Source organism: Littorina saxatilis, linkage group LG5 (genome assembly GCF_037325665.1).
Source record: "Littorina saxatilis isolate snail1 linkage group LG5, US_GU_Lsax_2.0, whole genome shotgun sequence".
Taxonomy (NCBI): Eukaryota; Metazoa; Mollusca; class Gastropoda; order Littorinimorpha; family Littorinidae; genus Littorina; species Littorina saxatilis.
Window position 1 is genome coordinate 10,152,457 of NC_090249.1, and position 13,607 is coordinate 10,166,063.

The 13,607-nt window shown below is 41.2% G+C and overlaps 1 protein-coding gene across 2 annotated transcripts in view; it reads left to right on the forward strand.

The window, feature by feature from the left end:
* Positions 1-226: 226 nt before the first annotated feature.
* Positions 227-13,607, forward strand: part of LOC138966266 (glucosidase 2 subunit beta-like) — a 42,865-nt gene continuing 29,484 nt past the window's right edge. For both annotated transcript variants that reach the window (XM_070338419.1, XM_070338420.1), the window contains exons 1-6: positions 227-384; positions 2,136-2,252; positions 2,650-2,745; positions 3,848-3,905; positions 6,502-6,619; positions 7,076-7,139. In XM_070338419.1, coding sequence (XP_070194520.1) covers positions 303-384; positions 2,136-2,252; positions 2,650-2,745; positions 3,848-3,905; positions 6,502-6,619; positions 7,076-7,139 — 535 coding nt within the window. In that variant the 5' untranslated portion in view covers positions 227-302. The remainder of the gene's footprint in view (positions 385-2,135; positions 2,253-2,649; positions 2,746-3,847; positions 3,906-6,501; positions 6,620-7,075; positions 7,140-13,607) is intronic.

The following is a 13,607-nucleotide window of genomic DNA, read 5'->3' on the forward strand; positions in this document are numbered from 1 at the left end:
AATTCAAGACTTCCCCTTTTTCATATACCTTATTCATGACCTGTGAAAAGGGTATACTTTTTTGTGCCAGTCGAAGGGTTGCCATTTCTAGAACGAGGCAGCTCGTTTCTGGAAATGCGGCGCTTTGTTGGAAATCAAATGAGGTTTCGGGAAATCTCGATTATTCTAACTCTGCCCCGGATTCTTACTTTGCGCCCAACAGTGCTATGTCGGAGTCCCTTTTGTCACAATCACAGACCACGTGATCGGAAGCGTGGCAGCAGACGAGAGGAGCCGAATGCCGACGTGAAAAACACAGGAAAATGTTTTACAAATTACTGCTGATTTTATCTCTTAGCTTCTTTGCTCAGGCTGCAGAACGTCCCAGGGGTGTGTCTTCGGCAAGTAAGTATGGGCCGAAGAAAATTGTCAGGTTGTCATTCTTAGCATTGTAAAATATCGCGATGGGACCATAACTCAAAATCAAAGCTATTTGAGTATTATTTATTAAAGAATTTTGCAGAACGGGGTTGGGTTCTGACGACCGCGTTGGCAGCGATTTGTGTCCACATTTTATGCGATCATTACAATTGTTTATTGTGATTTTTTAAAATTACGTGGATAGAATTACAAACGGTCTGCGTGTGGCGATATTTTGCGGGGGATGGAATTTCACTTTCAGAGTTTTATTATTTAAGTTATTGAGACATCCCAGTGCACTAAGGGATTTATAGAGCAAATCGAGAAAATTCATTATTGAACGAAGCGCTGAGTTCAATAATTATTTCGAGATTTGCTCTATAAATCCCTTAGTGCACTGGGGTTGTTTCAATAACGATATTGTCAGTACCGCCAGAGAAAAAAGAAGATTCAAAACGCACATTTTGCAACGCGCATTTGGATAGGCGTAACTGTGTGGTCAGGTTTGTGTCAGATCTACATGTACTTATGTGTGGGCTGTCCGTCCCTAAGGCCTCGACAATTCATTGAGGCAACTGTAACCTTATTCATAATATGTACCTTTCATGAAAAATATTAGGGCACGTTATGAACCAGTGATTATAATACACGAATACCACATCAATAGATAACAACAAGCTTTCATAATAAACATATTCAGTCTCATGGAAATTCTCTCTCTCTCGAACTGGAAACATACGGAGACACCCTCTTAGTTTCGCAACTCACTTCATGGGCTAAAAACATCATAACATGACAGACACATATCATTCCCTTCTCTTTTGCACGCTTAACATTCATACTGGCCTCAATCTCAACATCCTCACTTTTCATTCTCGTGACGCATGTTACAGGCTGCACACGCACTCCAAGCACAATGTGGCACGATCAGGCGACTGGCAAAAATGGCAAGCTCAATACCGTAAAAGTTTATAAAAAAATAATATAAAAAAAAACCAGCACGATTGTAGATATTTTACTTGTAGAACGTACACTACCAATCAATACCTACAGAAAAGACAAGCGAACAAACAAACAGGTAAAGAAAAATTATATCCGTACTTCGCACATGTAATTTCATGAAAAACAGAAAGAACGCAAAACAATGTTTGACGCCGGCAGAAGAGTACGAACGAAGATATCAGAAGCAAACCGTTAGAGACAAACATCCAGACATGTACAATGGAACAAAGTAATATTCATTATACTTCTTACATGGACTTTCACAAGGGGAAAACACCGATCAAATAAAACCTGAACCCCCCAAAACAAGTTGTTTTTCTCGGCCCCTCCCACCCTGGTTCTCCTCATGTTACAATTCGCCGCTTGCAGTCTCCAAAAGTCAATGCAAACGGTGCTCACTGGCTCAGCGAAGGTCAGTGAACCACAGGCACAGGAAATATAATTTCATCGGTTCATGGGGCTGAGGTACCTCAGATCATTAGATTTATGATAGTCAGAAGACCTTCTACCTGTCAAAATTATCGGACGGTCAACCAGCCAGGTGTCAGGCCAATCAGATCAAAAATGTATGCGTCAATGACCTAACCCCCTGGAACTTCTTCAGCGCTCGACGGTTGTGACCCTGGGAACAACACTTGTGATACTGCTGACCAGGATAAATTATTTCAACTTGTTTTAGTCCATTCTTTCAGTTTCATTCTTCGTATTTTAATTTACATTTTTCTTGATTTCAGAGGCCTCGTTCTACCAACCTGGAAAAGACTTCAAATGTCTGACATCAGGAGAGACTGTGCCATGGGAGTTTGTCAATGATGATTACTGTGACTGCAAAGATGGCACTGATGAACCAGGTAAGTCATTCATAGTAGTGACCAGTACTAATGGTGATAATCATTTTCCTTTCAATTAGTGTTTTATTAGTTCTGGTTTTATATTAGCTTTTGCAGGAAGGGTTGTTGACAGTTCAACCAAATGCTAAACGAATGTCTGGTATATAATTGTGTCTTAGAATAAGTCAGTTTTGAGGAGTAATGTCTGCAACAGAGACATGCAGAGCTGCCAACTGCTACCTTTTTGGTGTAGCATGCTACGTTTTCAGACAAATTGCTACACTATTACGCAACCCTTGTGCCGCCGTCACGTCGCTATATGGAAACACAGCTTTCAACTGTATACAAATTTATGAGTAGTGTGACTGAATCTATATGGTGAATGTGAAGGAATAATGTTGCTCTTTTTTTCACCCAGGAACCTCTGCGTGTGCCAATGGGTTTTTCTTTTGTGAAAACCGAGGTCATCGTGGCAGCTACATTATTTCTTCCAGAGTGAATGATGGCATTTGTGGTAAGTTATGGCATGTATTACTATTAGTTGGTGTTCTTGTTATCCAGTCAGTGGATGTAATACCCTGTCTGATGATAAACCTAGCTGACTGTTAGTAGTGTTATGCAGGGTTCGTACAGGTCATGGAAAACCTGGAAAGTCATGGAATTTGATTTTTAATTTTCCAGGCCTGGAAAGTCATGGAATTTCAATTCAAGTCATGGAAAGTCATGGAATTTAACAAAAAATAAGAAAGAAAATAAAAATTAACCTTTAGCACGCCAGCGGCTATTTTCGTCGCCCATCCCCCCGACAAGCAAGATGGAGGATGATGAGTTTGAAACTTTCTTTCGAGTTGTTTCTTGACAACAAAAAGTATGCGGAATTGGAACGAATTACCAAGGAAGATCTTCGCAATGAACTGTGTATCGCGGTGAAAAAAATGACAGTTCGTCAAGTCACAGTGACGGTTACGAAACGGAATTTACGAAAGTGCAGATGGATACAAACAGTGGCTGGTCCAGTTTAGTGAAATGACAGGACCAGCAAACATTAACGATAATCTGACTGCGTAGCAAATGCTTGACTTGCTTGTCGAAGAGAGCGTAGAAACTGACTCAAATTCAGTGCAAAGCAAGCCAGTGTCAAAACTGGCAGTGACAAGATGTAAAAAATTTGCGTGTTCGGAAATGGCGACCTGTGGATCTAGTCATGGAAAATGTTATTGAGGCTCATGGAAAGTCATGGAAAAGTCATGGAATTTTGTTTCTAAAAACCAGTGGGGACCCTGGTTATGAATGAGTTCAACAAAAGTGAAAAATATCTAAAACTGGTTTTTTGACTAAACATTTGAGACATTAGACTTTAGAGCATATGATTTGAAGAACAGCAAAAGCAGCACTATCAAACACGATTGATATTGCTGCTTTTGTTGTTCTCCAAATCATATTTTAACAGCATATTTGATTAAACTACATAGTTGCTGACGGTTTGAACGTTCACAGTTTCAGTTACCATACCAGGGGTCAAGTGTTTGTTAGATTAGAAATGTTAAATTAGGTTTACAACTGATTATCTGGAATTTCATTATAGATGTAATGGTTTTGTGTTTTTTTGTCTCCAGATTGCTGTGATGGGAGCGATGAGTTTGATGAAAAGATTAAGTGTGGCAACACTTGCGAGTATGTATTCCCTTCTTCTTTTTACATTTAGTCAAGTTTTGACTAAATGTTTTAACGTAGAGGGGGGAATCGAGACGAGGGTCGTGGTGTATGTGCGTGCGTGTGTGTGTCTGTCTGTCTGTGTGTGTGTGTGTAGAGCGATTCAGACTAAACTACTGGACCGATCTTTATGAAATTTGACATGAGAGTTCCTGGGTATGAAATCCCCGAACGTTTTGTTCATTTTTTTGATAAATGTCTTTGATGACGTCATATCCGGCTTTTCGTGAAAGTTGAGGCGGCACTGTCACGCCCTCATTTTTCAACCAAATTGGTTGAAATTTTGGTCAAGTAATGTTCGACGAAGTCCGGACTTCGGTATTGCATTTCAGCTTGGTGGCTTAAAAATTAATTAATGACTTTGGTCATTAAAAATCTGAAAATTGTAAAAAAAAAAAATAAATTTTTATAAAACGATACAAATTTACGTTCATCTTATTCTCCATCATTTTCTGATTCCAAAAACATATAAATATGTTATATTTGGATTAAAAACAAGCTCTGAAAATTAAATATATAAAAATTATTATCAAAATTAAATTGTCGAAATCAATTTAAAAACACTTTCCTCTTATTCCTTGTCGGTTCCTGATTCCAAAAACATATAGATATGATATGTTTGGATTAAAAACACGCTCAGAAAGTTAAAACAAAGAGAGGTACAGAAAAGCGTGCTATCCTTCTTAGCGCAACTACTACCCCGCTCTTCTTGTCAATTTCACTGCCTTTGCCATGAGCGGTGGACTGACGATGCTACGAGTATACGGTCTTGCTGAAAAATGGCATTGCGTTCAGTTTCATTCTGTGAGTTCGACAGCTACTTGACTAAATGTTGTATTTTCGCCTTACGCGACTTGTTTCATTTTATGCTATTACTGTTTATATCTTGCAACAGAATATGCATGCATAAGCTAAAGTTGTATGTCTTTACACTACAGCAGTCCCTCTCATGAACAGACACCCTTGGGCCATAGCAAAACTGTCCGTACATTGCAGGTGTCCGGTCACGGGAGGGGTGACCACACCACCCCCTCCCCCATACACTCACACAGAGACACACAAACAACAGGATTGAGTCTATGCTAATCACTTCTTGTGGCTACTAAACAATAACAATAAACTCTTAATACTTCTTTAAACGTTCTGTAAAAATGATTTGTATGAAAAGTGTTGAAAAGAAGAGATAAAATAAATCCTCAAGGCAGTGAACACACTCACCATGCACTGACATACGAAAGCAGCCACACAAACACAGCACAGAGGAGCGTGTGCAGATGCTTTGCAAGAATAAGCTTGAAAACCAGTTTGAATAAATAGCAGCAGATAGAGCTGCATGTCATAATCATGTAATTTATTTTCTTCTTGTCTGGCTTTATTGACTGCATGCCGATCATGTGGCATGGCAGTGACTTTTCACTCTTCAGTCGGAAATACACTGTACATAAATAACACAGCTCCCACTCTCCCTCACTAATGCCTACCCCAAGCCGTGACAACTGATGCTTGGAAATTGTGTGGAAGAGTACACCTCTCTATTTCTCTCCAATGCTCTTCCTGCTGACATGCAGTGACACCGGACACCCCACAGAGTTTAGCCAGCTACCCCTCCACCCCCCCTCCCTCTCTCTCACTCCCTCCAGCCATGAACTGTTTGGGGCTGTGGCCAGAGAGGCCAGTTGCACTGTTCACTCAGAGCAAAACCAGTTGACTGTGTTGTAACTTTTGACAAAGCAAGACAACTGAAGGGTTCACAGATTAGGCAACGGACTCACTGGTCAAGGCTGAGGGGAAACAAGAGTATCTTTCAATGAAAGAGGTTACACACAGACACACGATGCTGAGAACTGTGGCCGGTTTTTCACTCTCTTTCGCTCAGGACCTTCATCGATTGTGGTTTCTGTTGTTTACGTCCAACAGACAAGAATAAAGAGCACAGTGCAGTTTCATGTTGGCATCTTCGCATGTACTCCACTCCTGACCAAAACTACCCCCCCTCCTGATGGGTACACGTGCACTCAAGTTATCAGTGACTGTCATCAGGCCATTGTGGCTGTGATCTTTGTACCAAGAGCCGGACTGCTAGCTGTTATCGATTTTGTTGTGGTGAAAATTTGACGATGGTCTGTCCGTACATTGGAGGTATGACCTGCTGTTGGGACCGAAAATGAGTGTCCGCGTCCACGTTTTGCAGGTGTCCGTTTAAGGGGGGGCAAATATAGAAGGAAAACACTCCGTGCCGAGCAAATGTGTCCGTACATGTCATGTGTCCGCTCACGCCGGGGACCGTACATTGCAGGGACTACTGTACTTAATGACTTTTTCTCCAGTTTGTTTACTTCAGTAAGTTTCATTTGTTACATAAGATCTGAGGTGAAAACTCAATAACTATATACAGTTCCTATTTTTGTGAGTTTTGTGATTTTTAAAGTGGAAAACAGACATTCACCCAGAAAGCATCGCATCTAAAAATTCAGAAAACATGAAAGTTTGTTTGGATCTTGACTTTTCCTTTCAGTACATTGTGTACATATTTGTAATATGTGCGTTCTGCTGACAGTGAGATTGGTCGCAAAGAGCGCGAGGAGCGTGAGGCATTCCGACAGCTACAGGAGCAGGGGTACAAGATCAAACAGGAGTATATGCAGCAGGGCAAGCGGGCAAAGGATGAAAAACGGGTAAGATGTGACTTGCGGAACTGACGTCTGCGTGCCAGCCTGCACATCCCGTTTCTTAAAAAAAACAATAAACAGCATCACCAAAACCAACACGCACATCTATACATTGGGACACTGAAGCATGAATTCAAGGGAAGAAAAGAGAGAGAGAGAGAGAGATGTATATATGTACACACACACAACACAACACAACACAACACAACACACACAAGCTCTTGAACTATGTTGTACTTGTAGGCCTTGGTAGATTTTGCTTTCAAATGTTTCTCTTCACCCTGTGTCTGACGTGTCTGAAAACACCTCGGCGTGGAGGGGTTTTGCAGCCAGGGCAGTGAAGATAAAGAGTGAAAAAATTTCTCTGCTCGCACAGCAGCAAGCAGGATGTCTCTGAACTGCCTTGTTATTTCATACCAAGAGGTTATTATAGTAAGAACATTTTCCTTTTTCCTTGTGCAGGCACGTCTGTCAGAGCTGGAGAAACAGATGGCGGAGTTGACAGCTGCTCGCGATGAGATCCAGAGTGAGTATTGAGACTTATTGTTTGCTGCTGTTTTACTGAATCATTTACGTCAATTTGTACGGGTATCATGTCAAAAAGCGCTACATTTTAGCAATGACTTGGTGCATTGCTTTGAAACTTTCAGACTATTTTACCAACATACTAGAGATACTTCGTGCGAAAGTTTGGATCGTTACGGTTATTTATCCAGATGTGACGCAATGTTTTGGAAAATGTTGTTAAGCTTGTCATAGGATTGTTCACTTGTGTCCAAAAAATTCATGACTTTGCATATCTACAGATAAATGATTGATACAGATTCTTTCTAAGTTTCATGTGCGTGTAGCCGCTGGCGTTAATTTGCTAGTCATGCAAACACATGAGAAAAAAATGGAACGTTCACGCTGTTTCGCGCTTACAGCTGTTATCGCTGCGTGCCTCTTAAAACATGCTACAGTCACGCTTGGCTGGGCATCGCTGTGGCACCAGAATCATCGCTTAAATATGTAGCGTGTTTACAGGCCCAGCAAATTTGCGTCAGAGCTTACACGCACATAAAACTTTAGCAGTGTGTGTATCAATCATTTTTTTAAAGAATGCAAAGTCATGAATTTTTTGGACCCAAGGGAACAATCCTATGACGAGATTAAAAACTTCTTTCGAAAAATTGCATAACATTTTAACAAACACCTGTAACAATCCATCATTTCGCTCGAAGTATCTCGAGTATGTTGGTAAAATATTCTGAAAGTTTCAAAGCAATCCACCAAGTCATTGCTAAAGTGCAGACTTTTTTGTCATGATACCCCTAAAAAATGATGCAAAAAGTCCCGTTTTTGACCGCTTTTGCGATCGACACCTGCATCAGTAAGAATAGCATAGCACGGGAAATACGTAAGGTAGCAAAACAAAACAATCTGTTCAGGGTAGATAATTGGTTTGAATTTCTTCTCGTATGTCAAAGTTGCAAAGTTTTGCCTATTGTGATTTTTGGTCGATTTTTCATTCGGCTCTTCCGTTTTTGTCTGGTCGATTTTGACGGTACCCTTACTTGAGCGGCGGTCACGCGATCCCTGTAAAAGAAATATTTAATCCAGAAGGTGATCCTGAAGGTTAAGTGAACGGCCTTAACTGGCATATACAGTTTTAACACTTTCGCGACGGGAGGTGAATAAATCAGTAGCAGCGCTGACACGCCCATGAACGGGAGGTGAATTTTTCAGTAACAGTCATACAAGGTACACGACTCGTGATTGCTTCCCGGTTTTTGAAGATTGCAATAAATTGAGTTGTTTCCCTTGATACATGTGGTTTCCTCTTCCGCCCTGATCAAATTAGTGCAGATTTGCGTGGTTTTTTAGAACAAAAAAAATGAATCGAAGGCGAGCCTTGTCACGGGAGGAGATTCTCCGGATGTTGGATCTTGAGGATCCTGTAGATCATGATTCCGACGTGTCGTTTTCGCCTCAAGAAAGCGATAATAGCAGTGATAGTGAGGAAGAAACTGTCCTGTTGTTGCTAGTACGAGTCGGCAAACTACACGGGGTGGTACTGCTAGACGCACATCTCGGAATTGTGTAGGTGCAAGGGGGCGTGGCAGCACTGATAACAATGGCTGGCTGGAGCCTCCTAATCCTTTTGGAAATGTTTATAGGTGTACAGTTGGTACTTTGTTGTGAAAATGTGACTTATATTCAATATGGATTACCTGGACATCATTTGGTGAGTGTCACAGTTTTGTTTCATTTGAGTCAGGATGCTGTGAGTGAATGCGTGATTTGCTTGTTTTTCTCTTTGTACTGTCTCCTTATTTCTGTGTACAATGTTAACAATATTTCAGCTAATTCATAGGTTTTACACCTTGTTTGGTTATAACATTATTTATAATACTTTCTGTTAAAAAATAACCTTTAAAAAAGCAGTGGAAAAGAAAACACAAAAAACCCCGTTAGAAAACACAAATTATCCCCCTTTCTTACCCCCCTATGCTAAAACAAATCGCGTGACAAACTTATAAATAGCACGACTGAACTGGGCATCCATTTTTTAATTAGTACACAAACTTTGGTGGTGATTGGACTTAATTCAAGCTTGCAAGACAGATTTCTTTACTCCCGCAGTGGGGCACTGCGGTTATGAAATTAAAGGCCCCTCCTGTTTTTGGAACCGCAGGAGCTTTCTAGTTTGCTGTTTGGTAGATTTTTGGTTCCTCTTTCCTGTCATGCTCTCTTTTTCTTCATGAATTCTTTTCTTTTTTCTGCCTTCTTGCTCATTCACCTGTATTTTTTCCAAAAATTTCTTCTCTTGCCGCTTGTCTCGCGATTCATGTATAGTTTAATCTGTTAGTGTTCTGATGTAAGTCCAGCAGTAGATAGGTTAAGCCTATTTTAACATACTGGAAACTGGTAATCTTCCAGTAGGTATTAATTTAGTTTTACTAAAGCCTGCTGGGACACAAGTAATGGGTTAGTGCATTTGTAAACAGGAATCGCTTGACAAGTGGCCCCCTTCATCCCCCCCTTCCTCGTCCTGATATGGCTCTGCGTAGTCGGCTGGACGTTAAGCAACAAATAAACAAACAAACAAAGATTTCTTTACAGTTACTGTTTTTTGGTAAGTTTCTTGGTGGCAAGCTTGGGCAGGCAGGACGTTAACGCCGTGGCAATGCTAGTCACAATAGTGTTAAGGAAATGACACAGGAATTAATGCTTTAATTTGGGTTTGAAATTTGTTGCAATAATTTTTTGCCCAACTTTACTTCATGAACTGAGTTAATGTTTTTTATGCTATGATTAACTCATTCAACACGTCCACCCTATGACATGACTATACACTCAGAACGCCTGAGCCAAAGCATATAAATAGCCTGCTGACAACCAAAATTGGGACATTTTGAAAAAAATATTGTATTTTGAAAAAAATATTGTAAAAAAACTAGTACATGTGGAGATTTACTTTTTGCACACAATTAAAGAAAGATCTTTCATTGTTTCAGAAATGTACTTTGTATTTGTCAAAAGGCTTGTTGTGTTTGTGTGGTATGCTATTGAAAATGTCAATAAATAGCCTGCTGACAACCAAAATTGGAAAATTTTGAAAAAAATATTGTATTTTGAAAAAAATATTGTAAAAAAACTAGTACATGTGGAGACTTACTTTTTGCACACAATTAAAGAAAGATCTTTCATTGTTTCAGAAATGTACTTTGTATTTGTCAAAAGGCTTGTTGTGTTTGTGTGGTATGCTATTGAAAATGTCAACAATTTAAATTAAAAAAAGTCCAGAGGCACCACATAAATACTACAGACATGTTTGAAAATATGCACAAAATGTTGTTAGTGAATACTCAAAAAAGAATTTACTAACCTGAATGAGACAATGAGATGACTGGGTGATGACTATGATGAATATATCCATGTAGAAGAAAACAAACACTTGCTGTCACAGTATTTACAGTGCCACACTTGGAAGCACAGCTCAACGCAAAACGCCACACCACATTCCAGGCACCAGAATCGAGTCCCATTGCGTTGGGTTTTATCCATAGAAGAAAAGAAACACTTGCTGTCTGTCACGTTTCAATATATCACTTAAGGTGATTATGAACCGGTTAATTACTACTAATTAACTAACCACACCACGATCCACTCTCGCAGGCATACAATTAAATAGAGTCAACAAAAGTATAAGTTTCAGACGCCTGTTTATGTATAAACTCTCCACCTCCCTCGAGCCTTCACTCAAAATATGTTCCTTTTACGTTCTCAACACGTAAAAAACCAGTGTTCACTGACAAAATGCCAGTAGTATGTAGAAAATTATAGGAACACGCTGAACCCGTGTAAATATAGTTAAATGCGAATGTTCTGTTCGAAAAGCTCTAGTTCGTGCAGGTGTCACACACCCCACGTTGTCGCTACTCCAATGAAATCATAGATACGAAAAGACAACGGTGGTCAACGGGGTGCGTACGACATGGTGCACTTAGCTTTATCTCTGCTGCTGCTGCTTAGCCGGTATGCTGGTTAGTCGGTCCGCTGGTTAGCCGGTTCGCTGGTTAGCCGGTCCGCTGGTTAGCCGGTCTCCTGGTTAGCCGGTCTCCTGGTTAGCGTAGCTTCATCAGTTCCCGCCAGAGTCAGCCGTGCAGATGTCACAGGAACACGAAACGAACGAATCGGATCGAACGAACGAAGGCTGCAAACAGAAAGCATCGGTGCACTAAACATGTCAGCTACCCCTCACCCACCACCTTAAAACATGTCATCTTTAAATATCTCATCGAGCACGTGGGCCTGCACAAAACGGACTTTTTACAACAACAAAACAGTCATTTTCCGTCCTTCTCTCCCTATCTGCAAAAACCATATACAGATTAGTATTTTAGCGTCACAGAGAGTAAATTATGCGCTAACCTGGAAAGAACAACAGAGAGTATTTCATTCCACAACACAGACTCATCAACAGCGTTAAATAATGATTTATTACCTCAAAAGCCTATGATTGTACTCTCAATGGAAGCAAAGTCCGCTTCCTCCCTGGAACAGTCTCTGTTCGTCAACAGTGACCAAAAACGTCCAGAACCCCTTGTCGAATCCTTATGCGAAAGCCATCGCCGACGAAGGAAAGTTGACGACTTGTCCTCAGCAAAATACGTGGCAGTGGAAGTTCCCCTAGAGTGCCGAATATAATATTCGGTGAAAAACCATCATACTCTAGAAACTGTATTAGATCCTTCCCCTTCTGCCGCTGGGTGTCAAGTGTCCCGTACTCGTGTCTCTGTCAGACAACCTAGCCAAAATACACGTGACTGACCTTGTCACAAAACCAGTCCAGCTATACACAATTTTGCCTCCCCAAGCAGAAAAAAGACACGAGAAACTCAATCCCTGAAAATCCCGTGTGCGCTGTCAGCGAAAAACCGTCAGCCCTATGATAGCAGAAACCCGCACTGTGAAGCTCGTGCGTTTCAAAACACACTGTCAGCAAACTCTGCTGTGTCCAATATCACGCACAGGCGCTTTCTATCATAACCGACCAAGAACAGGCACTCCACTGAGTGACACTTTCTTGGCCTCTGTCACCCGATCGTGACACTGTCACAGTATTTACAGTTTTTGTATAAATGACTTGTTTAGAACTCGGTTTATGCACGGAGAACATCCTTCTTTGTGTGCCACACTTCGAAGCACGGCTCAACACAAAGCGCCACAGCCATGTGGCCACAGAACATTCCCGGCACCAGAATCGCGTCCGTCCGCTTGCATTGGGTTTTGGCCAAAGTAGCATTGACACCTCGAGCTCTTGATTTGGCTAACTCATTCACCCTCATCACTCACTTATCCATCTATCACAACAACACTGTTTGATGCACACACAGTCACTGCCTTCCTTCTGCACGCCGCTTCGCTTCGCAACAACACTGACAACTCGCGACATTTTGGAATCCTAAATATGAAACTAAGGCATGGGTTGGTCCCGTCAATGACCTGTAGTATCCAAACTAACCAATGAAATCAACTGTTCTGGGAGTTATTTGTCGCGTATGGTAATGCAGCCGACCTCTGAACCTATGACGTGGGTTTTCGTATGGAAAATCCCCAGCGTGGTATTTTCCACTTCCAACGCTACTATTATGGCGCTGTGTGGCGAAGCGACTCACGCACCTTACGCACGGATTCTGGCGGCGTGCTGACAACGGCATGATCAGTGAACGCTTGTATTCGGGCGGCGCGTCGCGAAAAAGTTAATCACTTAGTGACTTTGTCCGGGGTCAGACCAATGGGTCAAATCAAAAATGTATGTGTCAATGACCGAAGATCAATGGCCTGGGAACAACACTAGGGCTGAATAAAAAAAAGATACATATTCTTATGCCATAACCCCAGTAAAAAAAAAGAAAAAAGGGTTGTCTTGTCTTACTGTATTATGGGAGTTGCCATACACAAAAATGTGCTTCTAGAGTAGAAGGGTGCAGGGGATAAAAGATGGGGTGTTGACACCCTGTAATGTAGAACTTACGTCATAACTAACTTTTTGTGTTCCCGCAGTGGGGCACTGCGGTTATGAAATTAAAGGCCCCTCCTGTTTTTGGAACCGCAGGAGCTTTCTAGTTTGCTGTTAGGTAGATTTTTGGTTCCTCTTTCCTGTCATGCTCTCTTTTTCTTCATGAATTCTTTTCTTTTTTCTGCCTTCTTGCTCATTCACCTGTATTTTTTCCAAAAATCTCTTCTCTTGCCGCTTGTCTCGCGATTCATGTATAGTTTAATCTGTTAGTGTTCTGATGTAAGTCCAGCAGTAGATAGGTTAAGCCTATTTTAACATACTGGAAACTGGTAATCTTCCAGTAGGTATTAATTTAGTTTTACTAAAGCCTGCTGGGACACAAGTAATGGGTTAGTGCATTTGTAAACAGGAATCGCTTGACAAGTGGCCCCCTTCATCCCCCCTTCCTCGTCCTGATATGGCTCTGCGTAGTCGGCTGGACGTTAA